Source organism: Mustela lutreola, chromosome 17 (genome assembly GCF_030435805.1).
Source record: "Mustela lutreola isolate mMusLut2 chromosome 17, mMusLut2.pri, whole genome shotgun sequence".
In the NCBI taxonomy this organism is placed as follows: Eukaryota; Metazoa; Chordata; class Mammalia; order Carnivora; family Mustelidae; genus Mustela; species Mustela lutreola.
In genome coordinates, this window is record NC_081306.1 from 11,262,381 (window position 1) to 11,289,455 (window position 27,075).

Below are 27,075 nucleotides of genomic sequence, written 5' to 3' on the forward strand. Positions count from 1 at the left end.
TCACCGTCCAGCTCAGCCTCCCTCCTGACCCGCCTGCACAGCTGGAACGGCTGTAAGTGCCACCAGCCTCTTCGTGTTCCACACACCCTCCTCCTCTCAGCCGGGGGAGGGGGTGGGGGGGTGGGGAGGGGTCCTCCAACCTGAGAGTGTCACTCCCCATGCTGAGAATCCTCCACTGGGTCAAGATCACAAGTTCTCAGGGTGACACTCGCGTCTACCCTTGATTTTGCACACTCGGCTCCCCGGCCCCTCCAGCCCAGCCAAGCACACCATGCAGCTCCCCAACACCCACGGTTTCCTGCATACAGCTGGGTTTCTGCACACACTTGGTCCTCTGCCAGGAGGACCTTCCTGTGCAGCCTTGCTGGCCTGACCAATGTCTCTTACTCCCTGGATGCAGGCCTCTCCTCCCCTGGGTGCTGGCCTTGGAGCCCCAGGCTGAGCTAGGAATCTCTCCACGGGCCCCTGCGCCCCTAGCACGTGCCTAGCCTCAGAGCCCACTGGCCAGCCCAGAGCTCTTGGTTTATCTGTCCACTGCCCTCTCCTCGATGGTCAAGTTTGTTCATTTCCATTCTCAGAGTCTGGCTGAGCACCGAGCACCACCTCCACCCCCACCCCTGGGTCCCACACCACACTGAACTACTAACGACCAATAGCAGAAGGGGGAAAAGCCTTTAACACTGCGTTTACGATGCTTTCATAAACAGTCCAAGCTCCGTGGCTGCTTCTGGGGTGTGCAGGGCAGAGACAGACCAGGAGGGGCAGCAGGGAACTTTCTGGGGTCCTGGTAATGTTCTAGATCTTGACAGGGCAAGCTTGGGATACCCTTTTGTCAGCAGACATCAAACAGTCACGTCAGATTCAGCAATATCACTATGCAAATTCTGCTTTAAGAAAATAAAACAGAAATGTTAAACAGATACGGAACTCTTGGCACGGCCCAGCGTCTGGGGGAAGGATACCAACAATTTCCAAGTTAAGTGTCAGCTACAAAAAAAATCAGGGAGTTGGCTGGCTGGTCGGCTGGCCGGCCGGATACGTGATGAAGCAAGGTTCACAAAATGTTAACTGTGAAATCAGACTGGTGAGTAGATGGGAACTCGCTGTGTCATTCTTTCAACTTTTCTGCAAGTTTGACGTATTCACAGCAAAATACTGGTTGGGGTGGGGGGTTATATTCCTTATTTACGGACCGGGCTAAAAATACCTCTTACACCGCGCGAGCTGAGTGATTTTCCTAAATGTGCTAAACCAATGCTTTTCAACCCGTGGATCTCGTTAAAGTGAGACTCTCACGCAGCAGGGCTCAGTTGGCCAAAATGCTGCGTTTCTAACAGAACCTGGGGGTGCTGATGTAGCTGGTCTGATGACCCCACTCTGAGAAGTGGGGGTTTATGCTACCGACCACGTTTGCCCTTGACGCCTCCAAGCACAAATGGAAACACCTCCTCCCACCCTCCCACCCCACCCTAAGCAGGAGCCTCCAGGCCTGCAAGCTGAAGGATCATAGGCTGGAGCTGGACAGGAACCCCGGGAGAGCCCTGTGAGGCTTGGTCAGCCGCTCCAAGAGTCTAGGCAGCCGCAGGCCTGGAGGAGAGAGCGGAGCAGCCCCACCAAAAAACCAAGACCAGAACAGATGTCTGAGTCATGCAAATGGCAGAGGGCCAGCTGGGGCGGACCCTGGCTTCCTGACTCAGCTGGAGAGAGCCCAGAGCAGCCCAGTGCTGCCAGCTCCCCCCACCACAGACCTCGCCTGACCCAGGCCACTCCAGGAGCACAGCTGACCGCCACCTCCAAGAATAAGCAACCTATGACCGAGGCTCTCACCTCAGGAGGGCAGCTGGGGCCAGATTCTCTGCATCTCTGATGCAAGCCCTGATGATGAAGGGGGAGACAGGCAGAGAAAGCACCTAACTGTGTGCTCCCCTCCTCATCACAGGCCTCAGGTCCCGGGGGGGAAGCGGCTGCCGCAAGCACCACATGGAGCCTTGACCCATTTTCAAGAAGGCAGCACTGAGGTTCTGGAAGGAGGAGGGACTTGCCTGAGGTCACAAATCTTAAGTCCTACACCCTGATTCTCAGGCTTCCCAGGCTTCTTCACGCCTGGAGTTGCACAGCTGTTTGCTCACCCCATCGATGACTGTCCCTTGTGAGGCCACAAGCTTCCTGAACTTACCCCGTAAACTGCACTCTCCAAATTACGGCCAGAAGTCATCAGCCATCCCACAAGCTCTTCTTAGGACCTTGCCCCCACCTAGAGGGGCAGGTTATGTCCCCACTCCTCGAACTCAAGCCGACTTTCGGGATGGCCTCCATCAAGAGAGTGTGGCAGGAGTGACACCACGGGGTGCTGGGACTGGGTCGTAAGTGGTGACACAGCTTCCACCTAGCTCTCTGTCTAGGAACACGTTCTTAGACGTGCACCGCTGCACCGTGATGTCACCCAGGCCACGAAGACGTGGACTGTCAGACTCCACTGGAGGCTCGGGCTGGGGGCCAGTGCTAACCACCGGACACGTGAGCGAGGCTGCGGGAGACCCCGCAGGGGAGCCGCCCAGTTGAGCCCAGGAAATTCCCAGGAGGAGGAAACCTAAGGATAAACTACTATTGTTTTATGGAACCAAATTCAAGGTGCTTTGTTACGGGGTAGCGGATAGCCGTAGTGATGCACGAACCACGTCAACTGTGCACCCTGCCGTGTCCCCAGAACCATGCAGAGGGTAAAACAGATGCTTAATGAATGCTGAAGGGCTAGAGGAACCCCCGATCTACCCAACTCCAACCAGAGGCTCCTCTTCCGTGACACCTGTCGCTTCCCCCATCAGACTCAGGGTGTAAGGTAGGGCCTAACAGTCCCAATCATCTTCTCTAAGCTTCCATTCCTAATAATAAAAAAAAAAGAATGGCAGGGGACAAGAGTCGGGGTGTCCCAGCCCCCTGCAGCCCAGCCTCCAGCTGCCCTGGTGTGGCAGAGTGACCCTGGCTGCCGGGAACGCAGACAGTACAACAGGAGGAGGAAGCCAGCTCTGCGAGCACCCAGGAAAAGAAGCGAAAGGAGCTTTATCCAAATCCCCAGGGGGAACCGGAAATCAGAAACTCCTTCCCCCAGCCCAGAGCATGTGAGACAGTCCCTTCCGGAAGGCAGAATCTCAGGTGTTACAGGGAGTCTGGGAGCCCAGGTGGGGTTCGGGTCGCCCTGCCAGCATCTCCTGGGCTCAGTTTGCCCTCCGAGCAGAGCGGGGTCTGTGGCCACTCAGGCGGGTATGATGACTTGGTCTCTGCACTCGCCAGCTCCACAGCACGGCCTGACATTTAATCAAAGTTTCCTGATGGGGACACGCCATGGCCAAACATCCACACCCACACACACGAACACTTGGCCCAGGAGACCTGACAGCTGTAGCCCTCTGAGCCCCTCCTTTGTGCCAGGCATGAGCTGGGATCCAGTGGGTGTCCCAGCCACGGGTGCTGCCCTCAATAACTTTATACACACGCACAAGAACACATGAACACACACATGCACCCACATATTTTCATGCAGACGAACACACGTGTCGCATACACACACACCAACATGCGTGCGCGCGCGCACACACACACACACACACACACTCTCTCTCTCTGCACATTTCTCCAGCACCGTTCCTCCTCGATCAGGGAAGTCCAAGAATGGGGCCTCTTGGAACACACACCGGGACATGGGTTTCTAACAAACACGGTGGCAAGGGTCAACCTCCTCCGAACAGACTCCCCACAGGTGCCTCCATCACCCACGAAGGCATCCTCAGCCCCTTGCTGAGATGCAGGCCAAGCCCAGCCGAGCCACAGCAGCTGAAAACTGCTCTGGCTGCAATTTGCCCAGTTAACAGTTGACTAACCATGAACAAAGCATCAAATAAATGCTCCAAAGTCTCCCCTCCCACTCAGAACAAAATCCAATGGCTCATGTGACTACAGGCCACTGTCCCCACCTGTGGGATGCCTTGTCTTAGCCGTGTCTGGCCTCTCGCTGCTCCAGCCACACTGGTCTTTCCTGCTGCTCCCTTGACATTTCACAGCAGCTCCTGCCCCAGGGCCTGTGCACCTGCCACCCCTCTGCCTGGACCACTCCTCCTCTGGGTATGTGCTCAGCTCGCGCGAGGCCTCGCTCCAGAGAGGTTTCATGAGGGAGGCCTCCCTTGATGGCTCCTATCACATCAAAACTGCCCGTGACCTTCAAACAACATATCCATTTCCTTTCCATGCTTTCTTCTCCTTCTTAGGATTTACTGCCACCTGACCGACAATACTTGGCTCCTGGGTTACTCCTTGTCCACCATCCCCTAACTCACCCCCATAACAACACAGGCCTCAGGTGGGCAAGAACTGCTTTACTCACTGCCACAGCCCTGCGCCCAGCCTGGCACGGGGCACTGGATGGAGAGGAAAGAAAAGAGGGAAACAGAGAGCAAGAACAGAGGTAGGAGCAGTCAAGGACTACGTTCCCTTTTATTCTACCAGCAGGAAGACTGGCCCTACCGCCATTATCCCGCTCGTATCCGCAGGTACATAACGGATTTCCCTGTGCCTCAAACAGACAGGACAGACCAATTCAAATCCCCAAGGGCCAGGCACAGACCATAAAAGGAAGCAAGACTACATAAGGCAAAAGGGAGTGGTGGGGACTGCGGTAAGGTAGGGCTACACGTCTCCCAGCTGAGGTCAACTGCTGCTGTGGGGGATAGTGGTCCTAATACTGCCAGAACTCCTCATTTTTCTAGAAAAACTGCACAGTTAGAATTTCTGGGAAATTTTCCAGCTTTTAAATGTTTGCTCACATGTTCTAAAGTCACTATGGAAATCAAATGAGAAAACCTACCAGCCTGCAAGACACAGCTGTTTACAATTATGAATCAGATAACTGATCAGGAATTATTATGAATTGTTATTATGAATAGACAATTATGAATTATTTAATTATGAATCATTAAGTGCCCCTAGCCACAGCTAGGCCTCTGTTTTTCCATCTGTAGAGTGGGAAGGTGATACACCCTCTCTCTGGGCCTTTGGGGAAGATGAAATGAGATCCCAGACAGACAACACTGGCACAGAACAGAGAGCTAATCCACATGAGCTGGCACGGGGCAGTATTTTTCTCACACGCACACACACATACACACACGTCTCTGACCACACTTACGGGGTCGTGGATGGTTTCCGAGAACAGCGGTGGTCGGTCCGAGAAGCAGGACAGCACGAGCTGCATCAGCACGAGCGAAAAGTAAATGTAGAAAGTGACATCGCGAAACACGTCGATTTCAGCATCCTAAACGTGAGCCGAGGGAGGGGGAAGAGAAGATCACTTTCTGGAAGCAGCCTGCAGAGGCCAGGGCAGCGGGCTGCAGACCCAGGAACAAGGTCGCCTGCCCTGAGCCACATCCCCCAGCAGGAGAAAAGCGGTTACACCACGGTGCGGTCCCCGATGCCCAGTGAGGGCAGCCAACGTGCTGAAGGGAGGCTCCAGAGTGGGAGTGAAGCATGCCCATAGTCAGAGCCTGGGTCTCCTTGTACTGGCCCCCAGATGCTACCAACTCTCTCAAATTTTCTGCACTTTGATTTCTAAAAATGGATGGGCGGTTCTCAATTGGGGTGGGGAGGAGGGGGAAGTCACCTCCCAGGGAACACCTGGTAGTTGCCGGGGATGCTCTTGCTCACCGTTGATTTGGGGGCTGCTCCTGGCACCCAGTGGGTGGAGGCCAGGGATGCCACCCCACCCCACCGCAAACAACCTACAAAGGTCAGGAGAGCCCCTCACAACAAAGACATCTCCAGCCCAAAATATCAGTTAGCGCCGAGGCTCAGAAACCCCGTAGGAGTAATTCTGAGCAGTTAATAGGATTATTCATGAAAAAGAAATTAAAAAAAAAAAAAACTTAGTCCCTGCCTGGCACCTTGGAAACATGACCTCAAGAAATGTCAGCTGCCCTCAGTGCTAAAGATGGTCTGTCCCGAACACTGCAGGTGCTTAATCAACGTTCAGTGACCGAGGAGCTCGAAGGTGGCGGAGGACAGCAGGGTAGCGGCTGATAAAGCATGCCCTTCTGGCTTCCCAGGAGTGGCGTACGACAGCCAACTAGAACCACTTCTTAGCCAGAGTGTTAGCTGATGGCACCGAGGTAACACGGGGACAGGTATTGGGCCCCATGAGGGGGCAGGGGGACAGACGCTCTGCAAATACCACTCCGCACTGAGCTCCGTTCCAGACTGACGGCATCGAGAGGCAACCTGCCTTGCGGTTTACTGAGGACAGAGGCTCAGAGGGTGGTGAGCATTTGTCTGTGGCTCCCAACCCCTGGAGAACCCACACGGGCCCCTGAAGCTACACAGATTAAGTAGGGCCCTAAGGAAAGAAAGTTCTAGAACAAAGGCAGGATGAGCTGGGGAAATCCCTGGTAAAGAAGCTGGGCCCAGGTAGCACCCATCCTCTGGTTCCCATGGCAACATGTGATTTCCACCTAAGCTGGAAGGAGCAAACATCTCTTCCAAGGGGCCTGCTGCGGGAAGATGTGGAATAAGGCCACCACTTACCTCTTTTTTTTTTTTTTTAAGATTTTATTTATTTGACAGAGAGAGATCACAAGTAGGCAGAGAGGCAGGCAGAGAGAGAGAGAGGGAAGCAGGCTCCCCGCTGAGCAGAGAGCCTGAAGTGGGGCTCGATCCCAGGACCCTGGGATCATGACCTGAGCCAAAGGCAGAGGCTTTAACCCACTGAGCCACCCCGGCGCCCCAACCACTTACCTCTTTTAAGGCAGCCATGATTTTGGATCTGAAGATGGCAAGGGCACACAGTAGGGCTACAGCCCAGAAAGTGAGCATGATCCCTGAGGACTGGACTCCTTTCCTTCTCTCGAGTTGAATTAAAAAGGTAGCAAGCAGCTGCAGGAGAGAAGCATACAAGGGAGTTGTCAGAAGACCAGGGCTCAGGACCCCACCGTCCCAGCAGACGGCAGTCCTGGAGTACGGCTGCCCTCAGCTCAGTGGTGCCCAAAAGCAGCCCGGCGAGGACCCGGCTCCGGTACCAGCCATGCTCTCGCCTTGCTGGGGACCCTGGAAATGCCACTGATGTCCTCGGAGCCTCTGCTGCCTCACCTGCAAGAGAGAGAGGACCACAGCCCCTCATGTGACAGCGGCGGGAATCTCGGGACACCGTGTGTAGATCCAGAATAGGACGGCGAAGGCAGGGAGCAGCTCAGTTTACAAGAGAGAGGTACACTTTTTCCGGAATGAATGGGCACTGCTGAGTGCCCATAAAACTTTATTTAAAAAACAGGCAGTGGGCCGACCCTTGCTTTACAGGTGGACAGACCTATGCTGAAGTCCCAGTCCTGACAGACTAATTCTCCTCCCTTGGGGAACAGTGAGGACTGCGCTCCTTCCTAAGGGGATGAAGGTTTCATCATCTGCCTCCACCTATACACCTCATCTGCAGGGGACTTGGTTAGAATGACGGCGGGCAGGGGAGGCTGGGGTTTTATTTCATTCCTGATACCTGAGGCTATTACTCCATGTCTTAGATGACTTAACGATCAGGGAGAGAACATAAGCGGTAAGACCGCTTTTTCTCAAAATTAGGAGAAAAGCCACAGTCATTCCCTCGAGAAGCAGAGCTGGCCTCCCAAGGCCCATCCCCAAAGCCGGTCATGAGCCAGGCTTCTGAGGAGCTAGAGGTCACCCATGACACCTGCCTTTACTCCCCAGAAGCACATCCGTCTGTCTGTCCTCATTCATCCTCCCTGGGGGGCCCCCATCTCCCTCCCTCGCCACATTTAATGCATCAGCAACTCACACTGGCTCTGCCACCAGGGCTGGTCCTCAGTTCACCCACTGCTCCCCTGGCCCCAGCCCCCTCCCCTCGTGCTGGGTGACCCTATGGGCAGCCCCCCACCCCGCAGCCCCAACAATCCAATCCACTCTCCACTCAGAGGCCACACTCAGCTTTTCAAAGCACAGAACCAGGCATGCCACACCCTTGCTCCAAACATCTCCCTTTAGGACCGGGGGTTTTAACGTGGGGTCCAAGGACAGGCTGCAGCTGGAACCCAGAGGTCCATGAACTTGGATGGAAAAACAATCACATCTTCACATTCCCGCAAATCAGCAAGGCCGGTCACTGAGTGGAGGCAACACACCGCACGGCATGAGCAGGACCTGGGGCTCTGTCACTAGAAATCGTGCCTGCAAACACATAGCTGAAGCTCTCTCCCACGATCGCATGCGATCATCACGACTTGAAAATTACAGGGGCAGCCTACCCCCTCGTAGGTCTTCATACGAAATGTACATATATTTTTACTTTGTTTTTTAATCTTTTGCTAACTGTGTTTAAGTACAGTTCGTTTCCCAAACCCAGGGCCCTGCAACTGGACGATGGAAAAAACGACGTGGGGCAAAACCACACCATCAAACACACGGAGCAACTTAAAACTTGGACACTCGCAAGGCGGCTGAACTGCCGGTCTGAGAAGTCAGCCGCACACAGCCCCCAGCCAGCACGGTGCGTTCACGTGACATTCTGGAGAAGGCAAAGTGATGGGGCAGAAAACACACCCGTGGTTGCCAGGGGACGGGGCTGTGGAGGGAGGGGCTGACCACAAAGCAGGGGCAAGCCCGAGGGAACTTTTTTAGGGCGATGGGGCTGTCCTAGATCTCAACCAACCGAGGAGCTGGTAGTTACATGACAAAGTGGGTTTATCACAGCTCATGAACTTTCATTTTGTTAAAAAAGTGAATTTTACTATATTTAAATTATGCCTCAAGTAAAAACACAGACGTAATCACAAAATCTTCACATATGATGTGTGTGTGTGATTCGTCTCCTTGTGAGCCTTTGTATTTATGTGAGGAACGTAATCCTCAAGACCTGACTGGCAAAGGAGAAAAGGGCCATGGCACAAAAAAAGCTTTAGAACCCAAGTTTGGGAATGCAGAACAAAACAAAACCCACTCACCCTGAAGCTCCAGGTCCTGCGGGGTCAGCCCTCTGCCCTCTTGCCATCTCTACTCCCCACTTCTCCTTAATCCCTCTCCCGCAGCCACACAGGCCAACCCCTTCAATTTCTCTGACCCCAGGACTTTTGCACATGCTTTTCTCACCAACTGGACAGTCCTCTGCCCCCGGCCTCTTCAACTTTTTAACATCTTGCTCACCGCTCAGCCTCAGCTCCATCACCCCTTCTTCCCTGGCCCCCAGACCAAACACATTCGCCAAACTTCACCCCTATGACACTTTGCACAAGAGCAAACACTTTGTGCCTTTGGGGGGAATCATTCGTTGAGTATCTGTTGGCACAATCGGGCATAGGCTCCACGAGGACAGGGACTGTGTCTGTCATAACTCCAATTCCTGGCATACAGTAAAAGTATGTATATTTGTAAAAATACAATATATTTGTAAAAATACAAATATATCTGTGGACTGCTCTCATCCCATACTCCTGCCCCCAGGGATGCAGACAGACTCTCACTGTAGCATGAACAGCAGGGCTGTTCCTTTACCCTGTCATGGAGCCCACAGGGGAAGAAAGACTCTGAGGATCTCACAGACCAGGTCACCTCTTAGCCAGCTCAGAGCCTCAAACAGCATAAAGCCCGGTGACCCTCAGCCCATCCACACCTGTGAACCCAGCATCACAGACATACTTGTCAACAAAGAATCAGAAGACCAGGAACAGGAAAAATTGGGGAGTATGAGCCTCTCCAGCTAAAACTAGTTTACCTTTACACCTTCTTGCCCAAACGTTCAGGCCAGGAAAGTCAAGCTCTCCGTTTCCTAACACCCTTGATATATTTATGAAGTGCTTATGGCACGCTAGGCATGGTGCCCGGCTATGGGGACACAGAGGTGAACAAAGCCCACGGGGAGTGCCAGGTATTGGCAAAGAACCCCACCAACAGTGGAGTAGGCACTGGGGTGTGAACCCGGTTCTACCACAAACTGGTTGTGTGACCTTGGGTCAGTTCCTTCACTTCTCTGTGCCTCAATGTGCTTATCTATGAACGCAGGAATAATGAGCAAAAATCCCTACGTGAGTTAATATGTAAAGGGATCAGGACTGTTAACGAGTGCAAGAAAGATGCACCATCCACAGGGTGCCTGGGGAGGGCTCAGTCGGTTAAGTATCTGCCTTCAGCTCAGGTCTTGATCCCAGGGTCCTAGGATTGAGTCCCCCGTATTGGGCTCCCTGCTCAGCGGAGAGCCTGCTTCTCCCCCTGCCTGCTGCTCCCCTTACTTGTGTTCTCCTCTCTCCCAAATAAAACCTTCAAAATAAATAAAAATGAAAAGATGCACAGCCCTCCACAATCTGGCTCCAGCGCGCCTCTCCCTTCCCATCTCCGTCAGCTCTGCTGTCCACACCCTGAAGTCCGAGTCCACATTCCTGCTTCACAGGTGGCCACTCCTTCAACCCCAGCCTCTAGCCCTTCCTTGGACGCACTACTCTCCCAGCTCAAAACATCCTGCCCCAAAGTCGCTTCCCTCCTTATTCTCAAACTCACAAGGCCTGGGCTCGCCAAGAACCTTCCAGGCGCCTCCGAGGACCCAGGGATGGGGTCCATAAGCAGGAAGGGCCGTGAATTCAGAGCCCATCACTGTAGCACGAGGGCCTCTACAGGGACTGCCCCCTGCTCAGCTGTGTGACCCTGAGGACATTTAATGTCTCTGTAGGAGCCTTCGTCTCCTCCCCTGCCAAAGGGGGACAAGACTGTTCTAAGAACAGATGAATTCTGATTTCTAATTTCAGGAAGTGTAAACCACCAAAAATGGTGCCAGGCCCATATTAAGGACTTAAAATGTGGCAGCTTATAAGAAAGCATTTACTCTGGCTGTGTTTCCCATGAAATAATGGACCTCCGTGGGGCAGGGTAGTTTCTTATTTGGCTTGGCATCCCACCCCATAAGCCAGAAGCTGAAAATTCAAGGGGCCATTAGGTCCCACACAATTAACATAAACAGCCAACCGAGGCAGTACGAGAATAGAACACAGCAGGCACAACCAAAGATGGCAGCCACCTTTCAGCCCCAGGGGCAAGGAAGGCAACAGGGCACGGTGAGGACTGGGGCCAAGTGCACAGCACATAGCCCCCTTCAAGGCCACACTTCGTCTCTCAGCTCCGGCTGACTGTTGCCCCAGAAAACTATGGGGCTGGTGTTGCCACCTTTGGCTTTTTCAAGAGAAATCAGATTTTTGGATTTTTATTGTGAGATCTTCTAATTTCTACACTCTGGCTGCTAGTTTTGGCCTCCACAGTGCGTGGCAGATAGCTAGCTCTGACTTACCATAGTGATGCCCAAGAGGGTTGGGCTGACCAGAAACACTGGGGCCAGGAATTTGCCCCAACTTCTTTCCCAGAAAGAGTAGAAGAGGTCTGCCCAGCAGACGATCCACAGCAAAAATCCCAAGGCCTGGAAGAGAAGGATACATATGTCTTACAACAGAAGACACTGGAACTTTCCCCCAGCCCCCCTGCAAAAAGCTCAGCCTTGAGCCAACCTCTAAACTATCAGCTGCCGTCCTTAGATACAGCACATGGCCTCTGGAGCATGGACAAGTCCTAGGCAGGGGGAGCCACCCTCTGGGTCATCACACGCAAGTCTATAACCAGTGTATGATGCCCTCTCGCACCTAGGGTGTGACTATTTGGTCACTGTTCTTCCCATCCCCGGAAAATTCAAGAGCCCAGTCTACAGCTTAACTCCATCTGCCACCCCGCACACCTGCCTAAGGCACCTCACACTACAAGCACTCATTCCACAACAGTCACTGAGGACCCACTGTGGGCCACCTTATTTCCAAAGTGGGAAGGATACAACAATGAACAAGACTGACAAAGGTCCCTGCCTTCATGGAGTGGAAATTTTAATGGGGAAATAATGGGCAAGAAGCAAACTGAAAAATATATAATATGATACCAGAGGGTGATAAGTAACAGGAGAAGAAAGACAACAGGTAACACGGGGTGGTCAGGGAGGGCCCTATGCAGTCGGGTGACATACAGCTAAGGAGCCAAATGTGGATATTTGAGGGCAAGAACAAATCAGTTCTGAGGATCAACAAGTGCAAAGGCCCTGAGGTAGAGAACATGTGTGACAGATTTATGGCTGCTGTGGAATGAGCGCTGAGTGTGGGAGATGGCTGGGGAGGACCTGGGGCCAGATCAGCCTGGGCCATGGTAAGTATTTTATTCCCCATGGTGAGAAGCTACTGGAGGCTTTCTGAGCAAAGCTTTTCGTTGGTTTCTTTGTAAAATCTGTTCTACATTTTAAAGGGAGATGTTGCTCTGCCAAAAAAGTGCTCCCAAAGGTCTGAGAGGAAGACATTAGATCTAGACACCATAGAGAAATCATTAGCATTTTGTGTGGTATGAATGAGACACGTTTGGATGGGGGTACTGTAGGCAAAGGGGTGGCTTCAGTAAAAACACATTCAAGTTTTCCTGTCTTGGGAAACGTGGCTGTACAAATGAAGTGAGATACATGCTAAGCGGAGAAGTAAAAGCAGAATGAGGAACGTGACACGGGACTGCTCTCCACACGTCTTCCCGGAGAACACTTATTCTCGAAGGGGAGACACAGCCCCTGTACAACTGGAGAAACCAGGCAACACTCTGACCAGCGATCAAAATGAACCCTCTCAATCTGGGGATGACCACCACAGCCCCCAGCTGTAACACCCCCGAGGGACACAACCCTGCTTCCGATGTTTTCCAGCTGGACATGGCGTGACCCACGTCCTGAGGACACATCACGCAGACTCGAGCTGAGGAACTCAGTCTAGAACCGGCCCAGGCTCTTTCAATAGGTCAGTGTCAAAGGAAGGTGAGGTGTTCTTCCAGATTAAAGAAAAACCCAAGAGACGCCATGACTAAAAGCGCCACATGAGGGGCGCCTGCATGGCTCCATCTGTTAAGCATCCAACTCGTGGTTTTGGCTCAGGTCATGATCTCAGGGTGGAGAGACTGAGCCCCACGCTGGGCTCTGCACTCAGCGTGAAGTCTCTCTAATAAATAAATAAAGTCTTTTTAAAATAAATAAATAAATAAATAAATACACTGCATGATTCTAGACTGGGTCTTCAATGGTCTTGGGGGAGCCGTACTAAGAAAGGACAGGAGTAGAACGAGGGACAAAATTGCAAAATACGGACAGATTTTTTTTTTTTTAAAGTATTGTGTCCATGTTAAATTGCCTGAATTTAGTAACTGTGCTGTCAGGATGTAAGAGAATGTCCCTGTTTTGAGAAAAGACATGCTGGAAAAACCGAGTAAAGATAGCACAGACGCTACCGGTTCTCAAATGATTCAGAAAAAATAAATCATACATGTGTACGGAGAGAAGAAGAGCCGATCGCAAAAAAGTGTGGCAAAATGTTAGAATTTGGTGACTGTGAATAATGGGTATTCAGGGCTGGTGGGGGGAGTTCCTGGGATCTTCCCTGACACTCTTTCCAGAAGTTTGAAATCGTTTCAAGGTAAACCATTTTTGGTTTTGTTTTTGTTCTGGAAATAAAAAAGAAACACTCGGGCGCCTGCGTGGCTCAGTGGGTTAAAGCCTCTGCCTTCAGCCAGGTCGTGATCTCAGGGTCCTGAGATTGAGCCCCGCATTCGGGCTCTCTGCTCAGCAGGGAGTCTGCCTCCCTCTCTCTCTGCCTACTTGTGATGTCTGTCAAATAATAAATAAAATCTTTAAAAAAAAAGAAAGAAAGAAAGAAAAGAAACCCTCAGCTCAGATAGGAAGACCTCCCAATTATTTCCTGGTAATCTCGAGGTCGAGCCTCTCAGGAAGGGCTCAGGGAAGTCAGAACACGTGCTCAAGGTCGTAGAGCTAGCAAGAGGCAGAGCCCGCGTCTGCACCCATGTCTGAACCCAGAGCCTCGGCCTTCACCCACCCCATCAAAAATCTGTCTTCTAGAAAAAGGAACGTGATTAAGTAGAAGAACTACGTCAGTCTTCACCAACCACCAGTCCCCAACTTAAGCACACCCCGCCTCCCCAACCACAATGAAACCCCAAGTGACTTACAGTTTTGGTTTTGTTGAGATAGGTCATCTGAATGTAGCCCCGGTCATGGCGTGAGAGATAGAGGAAGTAGAAGGGGAAGCAGAGCCAGAGGTAGGAGCAAGGCACCCACACGAGGAACGTGTTCTGAAAGCACTTGGTGAAGTCGGGGTTGCTGGTGTTCCACGTGACATCCCACGCCTGAGGACAGAAACAGGTTCAGGGTCAACAGGCGGCACCGAGGAGGGAGAGGCGTCCATGTGGACATCAAAACCACGATACGATGGGGTTTCAGAAAATAGACAAGACCCTACACCCGAGGGCCTCTTAGGAAGAACATGCAAACTGGAGAGATCAGCAGTCAGAGAGACTGTGAAACAAAAATAAGGCATGAAGGCAGGTATTGTCTCAGAGAATACACAGGTCCAGGGAACTGGGGCAAGTTCCAGCATCATACAAAAGAGGGAGCCTGGGGGCCTGCATGGCTCAGTCAGTTATGCATCTACCTTTGGCTCAGGTCACGATCCCAGAATCCTGGTATCGAGTCCCGCATGGGGATCCCTGCTCAGTGGAAAGCCTGTGTCTCCCTCTGCCTGCCCCTCCCCTTGGTTGTGCTCTCTCTCTGACAAATAAATAAATAAAATCTTTAAAAGAAAATCAGAAAAATCTGACAGCATCAGGCCCAAATTCCCACCTCAAAACCATCGGCAGGAGCTGGGGAACAGCCCATCTCAGGACAGGCCCCGTGTGCTCTAGCTGGCCCCAGGCCCCAGGCCCTAGGCCCCCTACCTCCCTCCTAGCATTTTCTCCCCACCACGGGACAGTGCGCCCTCCAGAAAACTCCAGCTATGTCTGGTCCCTGCAGCCTTCCCACAATCAGTAAGTGAGACCACCAAGGAACTCCAAGGAACCCAGAACCTTATGGTGTTATATTAAGCGTTCAAGCCACATTCAAGACCACTGAAGAAAAGGTAACAGAACTAAAAGATCATTTCACTTGAAAAACACATCTGATAATCTGATAAAAGATAGAAGCTTTGAGCTTCTCAGAACAGAGACCTAGTTATGCACAACCATGTAAATATACTTAACACTCTTGGAGGGTACACTTCAAAACGGTTATTAAGATGGGTAGAAAAGAAAGGATCTGACTTTGGGCACCTGGGTGGCTCAGTGGGTTAAAGCCTCTGCCTTCAGCTCTAGTCATGATCCCAGGGTCCTGGGATCGAGCGCCGAGTTGGGCTCTCTGCTCAGCAAGGAGCCTGCTTCCTCCTCTCTCTCTGCCTGCCTCTCTGCCTCCTTATGATCTGTCAAATAAATAAATAAAATCTTTAAAAACAAAAAACTAACAAATAAACACAAAAGGATCTGACTTCAAAAAAGAGTGAGTGAGCGAGTGGGTCTTTACCGGGTACCCAAACTGGTTCTTCAGAGGTGTAATTATTCTGTGATATAAACAGTTATTTCTCTAGAACCAAGAACAAGAAATCATTGAAAAATAAACTTTAAAAGGTCAACGCACACAGAGGGATTAGCTGGGAAACTTCTAGACACAAAGAAATCCTAAAAAAGGACAAAGGTCATGCCTCTGTGGATTTGGACATTTGGAAGACAGTCTTGTGAGTAAGAGTTTAAGTGTGATTTATATCAAAGAGTGATTATTTTAACTGATTCCGCATCACTTCTAATTCTTAAGGTGATGGTGGAAAAGGGGATTAAACCGTTGGTGGTTATTATATACAGAACCGTTTCTGAGCAGCTGCCAGAAAAATCTCATTCCAAAGGAATTTGCCCTTCTAGTAAAAACAATGCTGGGCCTTAATACATGCAGTTATGTACACCAGCAGCTTGCTTCATGCGTGACACATTTCTATAACCTGATGCTTGCCCCAATCATTCCTTGCCTGGACTATGACAATAATTTCCTAACCATTCCCTGTTTCCAGACCTCCTGGCCCCATTCAGTCCTCCCCGACGACAGCCAAAGTTATCTCACTTATGTGGACATCCATATGTGCATCCATAGACATGTATCTACCCGCTCACCCACCCATCCACCCACCTACACATCTATCTGCCACCCACTCTCTTCCCATGCATCTATGCATCTGTGTATCTATCCACCCACGCACCACTCATGTATCTACCCATCCATGCATCAACTCATCCACCCACCTACCCACCCACACACCAAACCATCCATCTACCAACCCATGCACCAACCCATCCATCTACCGACCCACACACACACCAACCCATCCATCTACCGACCCACACACCAATTCATCCATCCATATACCCATCTATCTACCTACCCACCCAGTATCTACCCATCTATGAACCAACTCACCCATCCATCTACCTACCCACGCACCAACCCATCCATCTACCCACCCATCCACACACCAACCCATCCGTCTAACCACCCACGCACCAACCCATCCGTCTAACCACCCACACACCAACCCATCCGTCTAACCACCCACACACCAACCCATCCGTCTAACCACCCACACACCAACCCACGCACCAACCCATCCGTCTACCGACCCACGCACCAACTCATCCATCCATCTACCCATCTATCTATCCACCCACCTCTTCCCACACATGCATCTACCCACCCAAGATCTACCCATCTGTGAACTAACTCACCCATCCATCTACCCACCTATGGACAAAAGAATCCATCCATCTACCCACCCATGTACCCGACCCCCCAAGCACTCATACATCCATGTTTCTATTAATTTACTTTTAACAGGCCACACATTTTAGGTGTTAAAATTTTTTCAAACTACACAAAATGGCACACATACGGCAAAAAATAAGTCTCCCTCTGAATTTTCAGCCCCGCATCCCATCACATAGGCAAAACTACTGTTAACATCTTGTGCACTCTTCCAAATATCATCCAGATAAAGTGTATCAATTTTGTTTTCCCAAAAAGTATAATACATAGTCTGTGCTGTACCTTGCTTTTTTTTTTTTTTAAACACAGTATTAGAAACCGATTTTTTCAGTAACAGCTGTTTTATTCTTGAGACCTTAATGGTATTTTCTTTCAAACAAAGGTAAAAGGGACAAGGCATCTCCCCATCCCTGGCCCTAACCCCCCAGGGCCTGTCTCTAGCATCACCCATTTATTGGTTTCTCATGTGTCCTTCTAGAAAATAACTTATGTGTATATATTTTAACAAAAATACCTATTTTCTGTTCTCAAATGGAAGGAAGCATACTCCTCATACTGTTCTACACCTTGCTTTTTCTTTTTTTTTTTTTCATTTATTTATTTACATAATCTCTACACCAGATTGGGGGGACCGAACTCACAGCCCTAAGATCAAGAGTCACTCGCTCTTTCAACTGAGCCAGCCAGGCGCTCAGCTTTTTTCTCTTTATAACAGGTCTTAAAGGTCACCCCACACCACAAAGGAAGGGTTTCCTCATTCTTTATTTCAGGTACTTGGTATTCACTTTTTGATGGACCTGACTTTATTTGACCAGCCTCCTGCTGTCAAGGGCACTGGGTTGTTCTAACAGAGGAACCACGCAGCAATGAACTAATAACCGGGAAATGCCTCATTTCACACACAGGCAAACAGAGTTAAAAGATGACTTTCTAGAAGTGAACCGGCTGGTACAAAAGGTGCATACATCTAAAACTGAGACTAACACTGCCCTCCACGGGGGTTATCAGTTCATGCTCCACCAAACAAGGTACAAGGATGACTCCTTCCAGAACACCATGTTTTTTACAAGCTTTTTGATCTCTACAGACGTGGTAGTGGAAAACAGCTCACTGTAGCTTAAATTCCTTTTCCCTTTATCATGAGGGAAACGGGAGAGCTTTCCATATGTTTAAAAGCAGTACGATTTTGTCCCCTTTTTCCTCAGAGGAAAAAAGTCACAGATTTAAGTATTTGTGTTAAGAGATGGGACAGATCAGATTGTCCCCTCTCCTTTGGGTAACACAACCTCTGATGGTTCCCTATCACCTTCAAAAGGTGATCCTTGCTGTGTCTCCTGAGGTCTTCCACATCTGAGCCCTGTCTGTTTCTCCTACAACTTCTCCCACCCTGTTCCCCAGTGGGCCAACTCAGGCATTCACTCAAAGGAACATTTACCACACATGGGTCAGGGATTGCTCAAGGCACTGGAGTTTGGGGAGGGCAGTGGTTCCTGCTTTCAAGGCACTCCCTAGCTGCTGGTAAAATGAATGCTTCTTTGGGATACCTCCTGCTACATGCTCTCCCTACAGTGTCTTTCCACTCTAACAAACTCCTATACATCCTTCAAAACCCAACTTGGGTATCTTCTTTAGGAAGCTTTCCTCCACCCTCCCCAAATCATCAGGCCCGCTCCTCAGTCTTTGCAATGCTTTTCTTCCTTGCCACTACCTCTGTCCTACAAGGACCATGCAAGGAACTCAGTGCCAGGGCCATGTGTACTCTACTCTTGACACCTATCCTCCTCATCTGGCAGGTACCCAGAAGTTACTGAGTAAATGGCTCTGGCCATGCCTCACCTCACCTCCTCTTCCCTCCCCCACATTATTTCCTACTTTGCTTTGAAAAAAAAAAAAAAAAAAAAAAAAAAAACAATCCAGGGCACCTGAATGGGTCAGTCATTAGCCATCTGCCTTCAGCTCAGGTCACCATCCCGGGGTCCTGGGATCGAGCCCCACATCAGGCCCCCTGTTCAGCAAGGAGTTTACTTCTCCCTCTGCTCCTACCCCTGCTCGGGCTTGCTCTCTCTCTCTTTCTACCAAGTAATTAAATAAAATCTAAAAAAACAAAACAGTCCATCCAGGTAGAGCCTGGCTAGGACCTCAGATGCCCTGGTCAAGCGGACGCAGACTGAAATTGGGCCCTGACCTCAGGTGAACCTGTGCGGGTCACTTCCCTTCTCCAGGCTCAGTCTCCTCCCCAGGAAAGTGGTCAGGAAAACCCTGGAGTGGTTACAGCCAGTAGCAAAGGGCACACTGTGTGACGGGGGCATCGCCCAGGACCGGCACACTCTAGAGACAAGAGGTGACTGCGAGCAGCAGATGCCAAGATTTCGCCAAAATCCCCGCCACTGCCACCAGTGCAGCCCAGACGTGGGAGGCTCAGAGGGCAGGGAGACGCTCGAGTTAGGAAGGAAGCAAGAGGAAACCGAGGAGCACTTAAGGACACGGAACTCCTGGCAAGGAGAAATGCTCGGCTCAGCGAAGGCTGGCGCCAGCCCTTCAGAAGGCAGCTTCCTGCTCCAAGCCACACGCGGGCCCTGACCCGCAGGGAGAGGCAGGGGAGGGAGGAGCCCGGGGAAGATGGGGAGGGGTGAAGGGGGGCACGTGAGAAGGGGAAATCCGCTTGTGAGTATGAAATTTCATGGCTGTATGCCCCCTGCCCCCACCCTGCCAAAGAGGGCCCGGACCGTGAAGACAACAGCCTCGGGGCCTCCAGTGTGTCCCTCACTGGCTGGGACTGTAAGGAACCTTCTGTGTAGGAAGATCCTCTTGGCCACCCCTGGAGAGCAGCAGCATGACCCCGCTGTTTGGGGTTTTGGCAGGAAACAGCAAATGCAGAAGGCCAAGGTAAGGCTTAAGGAGAGTCTGAGGGCCACTCACTGCTCACGACCCCGGGGGACAGATAGCTACCCTGCTCTTCCTTCAGCAGCTCTCCCTCCGATCTGGGCAGCTCCAAAAATCAAGCTCTTGGACTCTGCTAACGGAGCGGCCATTAACCCAGTACCTGCGACAAAATTCAACCCAGGGAGAAGCGAGTCCAAAAAACTGTGCTAACCCAGTCACTGCACCGTGGGGAACCGGGCCTGAGAAAATCTCAATACAAAAGTGCATCGCTGGCTCCCCCAACCCAGGCTTCTCTGGACAGGACATCTAGACAGCTTCATCACCCTTTTATGTGATTGCCGCCCCCCCAGCCCTAACACTCGAGGATGGCGGTGGGGGGCACAATTCCAAGGCTGCTTGACCCACAAGTTCTAGAGTTCACAACATTTCTACAGAGCACTGTCATCTCACATCCCTCTCTCTCAGAAAAATGACAACTAGCACAATCTGAGCACCGATGTACCAGGCATGTGCCTAAATCCTCACAAGGAGAGGCACTGCTGCTACGCCCATTTCACAGATGATGAAAGCGAGGCACTAGGAACTAAGACATCTTGATCCACATCAACCCTCACATCAAGGAAACTACTCTTTTGTCCCCAGTGAGGCAGGGTGAGGATGTGGGACTTTACAGGTGTCTCTGCTATTTATAAGGGAAGTGCCGAAAGTTGGCAGGGGGTGGTGGGAGGAAGGAGTGTCACTTCTGTGGAAAGCTGAGAATGAAATGGACATTATAAAAGGTGGAGATGAAAGAAACTTGTGCTTGGTGCCATGTGAGGCCGGTGGGGTAAGGGGGTGCTGCTGGATCAAACTTAACCTGCAGTCCTCCTTCTCACTGGCCCTCTCCAATAAATTCACTTAATTGTTCACACAAGTTTAAAATGCATTTGCTCTCACAATACAAACTTGTGTCTCACAATATAAAGTATTCTAATAATACAAATTCTGATCCACTGAGTGAACTTTTACATAAATTGATTCTGAATTTGACATGCATGAATTGAGGTTTTGTACCATTACCTAGGAGCATACTTCTGGGTAAAATCTCTGATCTTCTCTGGGGCCCTAACAGCCTACCAACAAAATGGGGCTACTACCATCTCCTCCTCCAGAGGACCCAAAAACCCATATAAATATTACCATTATATACAACCTTTTCAGCTGACTTTTTAAGGGCCTACTTTTTTCCTTATGTTCCCCACTTTTCATATTCTCCTTTCCCACCACCCTACCCCATTTCCCAAAAAGACTATCTATCCCCTTGTCTCCTAGACCCAGTTTTCTTCTCTATTTGCTCTGTCACCTTAGGCAAGTTACATAACCTCTCCGAACCTCATCTCTAAGGCTGAGAATACATATCTCCTACAGCTATTCCAAAGATTAAATAAAATTACATATACACAGGGGCCCGCACACTCAATAAAGGAGTATTGTCAGTAATAAAAATAAACGAAGTCTATACCATTGTACTTCTTAAGATGATGATCTTACATTGGACATCTGGGTGGCTCAGTTGGTTAAGTGACTGCCTTCAGCTCAGGTCATGATCCTGGAGTCCGGGGATCGAGCCCCACATCAGGCTCCCTATTCAGCAGGAGTATCCTTCTCCCGCTGACCCCTCTCCTCTCATGCTTGCTCTCTCTCTCATTCTCTCTCTCTCTCTCTCAAATAAATAAACAAAATCTTAAAAAAAAAAAAAAGATGATGATCTTATATTGATAATGTTAATAGTGATACCACTTAGCATTAAGTAAGCTATGTGCCAGGCACTATTTCTATGCATTCAAAGTGAATTAATTCATTTAACCCCCATGACTACCTAAAAGGGAGGTTTTATTTGGATGGTGCTTTGCTATTTGAAGAAATGGGAGACAGGGAACACAAGGTGTCACAGGTCACCCAGCTTGTATGTGAAGAGGCTAGAACTCAAACTTAGGAAGCCTGACTCCTGAGTAGTCCCCACCGCATCCCCCGTGCTGGCTCCTCATGATGCGGGACATGGGAATTTTAGCTGGGCCTTCTGGAGCTGTGCCTGTGCCCATGAAAAATCTGGGTCAAGAGGAAAACATGAGTCTCCCAGTCATCACCGAGCTCAGAACCCATTCCCTGTACCCACTGCCTATGGCTGCTTTTACAGATCACCACCTTGGTGGCTTATGGTAACATACTTGTTGAATCACACAGTTGTAGAGGTCACGAATCTGAAAGGGGTCTCAGCGGATTACAATCAAGGTGTGGGCCAGGCTGCATTCTGCTGGGAGTCTCTAAGGCAGGACCCATCCCTTGCCTCTTCGAGATTCTAGAAGCAGTCCACGTTCCTTGGATCATGGCCCCTTCTGCCATCTTCAGAGCCGAGAGCATCAGACCCAAGTGCTACTCAGGCTGACACTTCTCATTTGCACTCCTGCTGTCTCCCTCTTCTGCTGACAAAGACCCCGTGACACCTGGACCCACCCAGATAACCCAGGACGCCTCCCATCTCAAGGTCGACTGTGACGAACAGCCTTATTTCCATCTACCATCTTCATTCCCCTCTGCTGTGCAACATCCCATATTCATGGGTTCTGGGGACCAGGCCAGGGTCACCCGTGGAGGGGCCATTATTCTGCCCACACGTGCCCTCACATTAACTGGGGTCCCTCCTCAGCTCCATTCGACGGCTCTTCCACAGGAACCACAGGTGCCCTGGGCTGGGTCAGGTCCAGAAACCACCCCAGGGCCGCCAAGCCCCACAAGGAGGGGTCCTGATGCTGACCAGCCCTCCCAGCACCATCGAGCTGGTCACTGAAGAACCGTATACTGGGGTATCTCCTCGGCGAGGGCCCCTGCGAGGCTTCCCCCCATAGCCTGCCGCTCCAGCCTGGTCCACACAACTCTAGAGGGACACCAGGCCAGGGGCTGCAGGGCCGAGGAAAACAACCCTGCTCAGGGCCCCACGGGCTGACCTCGGGACAGGAGAGGTGGTTCGAGAGAGGACGGTATGCAAAAGGCCAACAACAGCCAGGGTAGGCGATGACGAATCTGGGTCACTCGCATCTGGGAGTAAGGGTTGCTCTGACCTATTTAGTTACAAGGACCTACTTTGAACTTGGCATTCCAATGGGGTGTGAAGGTCCTCTCCCCGATGTGATCACCTCAGGAACTCATAACAGGTGGCTTTCTACCACTCAGTGGACAATTATGTATCAGGAGACTACTGTGTTCCAATAACGTCTGGAGGTCAAGTTTCTACTCTCAGAAGATCGTTCTATTAAAACGTGCAAATAATAAATAGATAAATGAACAGCTATATGCACGTCCAGTGGCAGCACATGCCCTAAAGAATAGCACATAGGGGCAGAGAATAATGGTGGGGGCTGGGTGCTATTACAGAAAAGAGCTCCAGGCCAGGATGATAGCTAAGCAAACACATGCCGGTAAGAAATGACGCAGCACCGTCTTCCACCAACAGAAACAAAAAGACCAAGGGCTTATGGAGGTTCTTAGTGGCCTGTGCCAGGACTGAATTAAGTGCTTTAGATCACATTTAATCCCCACTAACAACTCCGGGAGGCAGGCCCTAGAATGCAACCCATTTTACAGATAACAGAAACGGAGGCCATGTCATATAACCGGCAAGGCGCTTGGGTAGCCAGGAATTTGAATCCAAGTGTGATGCCTCTGTATTCTTAAGAAAATGTTCTGTTTGCTTGTTTTAAAACCACATGCATGTACTACTGTTCCCATTTAAAACAAGCGTGAAAGGGTATAGAGATGCTTCTGCAGGCAAGGAAATTTTCTTAGAAGGATTTAAAAAAAATAAAAAAAGCTAACAGGGACTATCTCCAGGGGGCCAGAGCTGTAGCTGCTGAGAAGACACTACTCATTTTGTTCTATTATCTTTAGCACTGTTTGGATTTTTCACGCTGCATGTATTACCTCTAAACTAATAATAACAAAAGGAATTCACACTTTGAATAAATAAACAGGAACAGCAGGGATTTGAGGGTAGACATTTCTAAGATGCTGAGCTGGGAACAAAAAGAAAGCACGTATTTACTGGGCGACCAAGAGCTGCAATGTCCGGCACAGTGCTGCTAAGTGTTTGCCAAGCGTGAGTCCATCCAAACCCCTACAAGATCGAGACTATTCGAACTCTCCCTTTTTGGACAGGGGGGACTCTGAGGCCCAGAGAGATTATGGAACTTGCTGAAGGCCACAGAGCTGGAAGGAGGCAGAGCCAGGCCTTGAACCCACAGAGTCTGACAGTGAGCCCTAACGTCCCAGGCGGTACCACCTTGGCCAGGTGCTTGGAACTCTACGAGATTTTCAAGGTCCACAGCCTCACCACCCAGCCTGAGGCCACTGGGAAGGCGGCATCCTTTGAGGCAGGGCATCCACTAAATGTCCTCAGGCTTTAGGGAGGCCAAGCTCATCTGTGCAGAACGGAGAAGCCACGTTCTGACCCAGATGTGGAAATATGATACAGCTGCCCCCACCCGCCTTCCCAACGTGCGCAGTGCAAGGGGAGGGTTAAGAAACAAGGATGGGGGGTGTGGGTTCTGGTTTCGACCTTTCACCTGAAAGCAGGGTTTCTTGCCCTTAGCACTACGGGTATTTGGGACCAGAAAATTCTTTGATTTGGGGGGCTATCCTGTGCATCAAGGGATGTTCAATAGCGTCCCTAACCTGTCTCCAAGAGATACCAGAAAGCACACGTCCCATTTAATCCTCACAAACAAGGAGACAGGTGCTATAAACCCGTTTCACAGCAACTTAGGTCCCATCACTTGCAAGCAGCAAACACAGCCAGCTGTGACAACCAAAAAACGTCGCTACGTATTGCCAAATATCCCCTGGGGAGGCAAAAATTGCCCCTACCACCCTAAAGCAATGGCCTCACCAGGCCTCGGTTTCTTGATCTGTGAAATGAGACTAGTTCTAGAACCCAGCTGTTAGGAATAATCAGCAGCGGGGGGCGCCTGGGTGGCTCAGTGGGTTAAGCCGCTGCCTTCGGCTCGGGTCATATCTCAGGGTACCGGGATCGAGTCCCACATCGGGCTCTCTGCTTGGCCGGGAGCCTGCTTCCCTCTCTCTCTCTCCCTGCCTGCCTCTCTACCTAACTGTGCTCTCTCTCTGTCAAATAAATAAATAAAATCTTATAAAAAAAAAAAAAAGGGGGGGGCGCCTGGGTGGCTCAGTGGGTTAAAGCCTCTGCCTTCAGCTCAGGTCATGATCCCAGAAGTCCTGGGATCGAGCCCCGCATCAGGCTCTCTGTTCAGCGGGGAGCCTGCTTCCCCCTCTCTCTCTGCCCGCTTCTCTGCCTACTTGTGATCTCTCTCTCTGTCAAATAAATAAATAAAATCTTTTTAAAAAAAAAAAAGAAAGAAAGAATAATCAGCAGGGTTAAATGATATGACCCAGAGGGTTCTGGGTTCAGTTCCCAGCCAAGAAACCAATCACTAAAACACAGGGTTGGTCAGTTGGTTGGTTAGTTTCATTCATTCATTCATTCCTTCTTTCCATCACATAACAGAGCACGTATTGAGTACCTACTCTGTGCCAAGCTCTGAACTAATCCAGGGGTTATGGGGATAAATCAGACACAGTCCAGCCCCCTTGAGACTCACACTAAAGATAGACGGTCACAACACGTAACCGCAAAGAGCAATGTTCCCTATACAGGAAAGGAAAGGGTGCTGGGACAGCAAGTGGCAAGGCGAGGGCCCAGGAAGGTGACATTTCAGCAGGGAAGAGTGCAAGCATCAGAAACAGCCAGGTAAACAAAGATCAGGGCGAGAGGCAGGGAGCAGAGCATGTCCAAGGCAGAGGGGCGGCAGGGGCAAAGGCATGGGGACAAGACGCCATGTGGGTATCCCCCTGTCCAAAAATGCAAAATAAGTAAGATGACTACAAGCAGGAGTAACAAAGACTAGGGACCCTGGAATTGAAGGGCCTGAGTTTGGATCCAGACACCGACACTTACTTTTGCCCCTTGACCTTCAGGAAGTTAGCTAACCCTCTCTGGCCCTGGTCTCCTTCATCTGCAAATAGATCTAATAATGGAACCTGCAGCACAGACCACAAGGTCAAGGGCTTAGCTTGCACGGAGATGCCTCATCAGCTCTGGGCAGCATGGGCTGGGGTTCATGGGGGTGCAGAGCAGGCCAGCCATGAAGCCAGGGCAAACCCACAGGGCCACAGCTGTACAAACCACAGACAGTTTTATTTATTTAATTTATTAAATAAATAAATAAATAAGTTTATTTTATTTTTTTAAGTAGGCTCCACATCCAGAATGATGGCTTGAACTCACAACCCTGAGATCAAGACCTGAGCTGAGATAGAGTCGGACGCTTATCCGACTGAGCCACCCAGGCGCCCGTGTTCCTGCTTTACTGTCCATCGCTCTGTTTTATCATTGGAGCCATGCCCTATGAGACAGGTCCTGCATCCCATTTTACAGAGAAGCAAACAGAGGTTAGAAGATTTTCCAGAAGGCACATGGGTGGGACCTGGATTCAAACACAGATAAGGCCGGCTTCAGGGCCCTAGCAAAGGCACAGAAGGAAATCAGCAGGACATAAGCAAGCAATGAGCCCCCTCTCTGAGGAGCAGAGGTGAGGTCACGATTGCCTACAGAGCCATATTCCATGGCTTCAGAACCGATCCAAGGGCAAGACACCTGGCCAAGAGACAACTCTGAAGCAAAAGCAAGGAGAGAAAAAGAGCACGAGGAAGCCGGCAGTCAGGTCCGTTGGGTCAGGGCCTGCTGGGCTTCTGGACATTAATCTTGTTTACACGGACGGCATGGGGCCTCTGCTTCCCCAGCACAAGCCTGAGAGAGACTGGGAGGTCTAAGGCTGTACCGCGAGAGGCTGGTGCAGCCTGGGGTGGGGGGTGGGCAGACAGCAGCAGGTGCCAACATCATGCGGGCTGCCATGGGCCCTGCCTGCTGCGGACTGAGCCGTAGCCTTTCCTTGCCCTCTGACTCACCAGAGCTAAGAATAAAGCCCAGAAACATTAAGGGGGGGGGGGTGGAAGGGCCACATCCAGACCTTATCCCCAGCCCCCAAGGAAGGCAGGGCATGGCTCTGCGCAAGCAAGAGACCCAAGTCCTCACTGAACCCTGACCCCTCCCACCCCCAAGGTGCAGAACTGAGCATCTTAGAAAGACAGGGACAAGGGCTCCTTGCCAAGCCGGGACTCCTGTCTTGAAAAGACTGACAGCCAGGCAGAAAACAGAGCCTGGCTGCCTATCACAGGTGTCCAAATGTCAACAGCAGCCGGCAACTTGCTCTGACCTGCCTTGACCCCGACTGTCCCCATGACGGGCCCTTCCCTACAAAGCACGCACCTGCCCTCATAGTCTCCATCTGGCCCTGACTATTTCTGCTGATTTTGTCCCCAGCCACTTCCTCTCCTCCGATCATACTCTGGAGCTTCAGAAA

The 27,075-nt window shown here is 50.8% G+C and overlaps 1 protein-coding gene across 1 annotated transcript in view; it reads right to left on the minus strand.

The window, feature by feature from the left end:
• Positions 1 to 27,075, minus strand: part of ABCC1 (ATP binding cassette subfamily C member 1) — a 129,236-nt gene that overhangs the window by 75,300 nt on the left and 26,861 nt on the right. The window contains exons 2-5 of the mRNA XM_059153924.1: positions 14,056 to 14,232; positions 11,315 to 11,440; positions 6,778 to 6,915; positions 5,180 to 5,305 (exon numbers count right to left, since the gene is read on the minus strand). Coding sequence (XP_059009907.1) covers positions 5,180 to 5,305; positions 6,778 to 6,915; positions 11,315 to 11,440; positions 14,056 to 14,232 — 567 coding nt within the window. The remainder of the gene's footprint in view (positions 1 to 5,179; positions 5,306 to 6,777; positions 6,916 to 11,314; positions 11,441 to 14,055; positions 14,233 to 27,075) is intronic.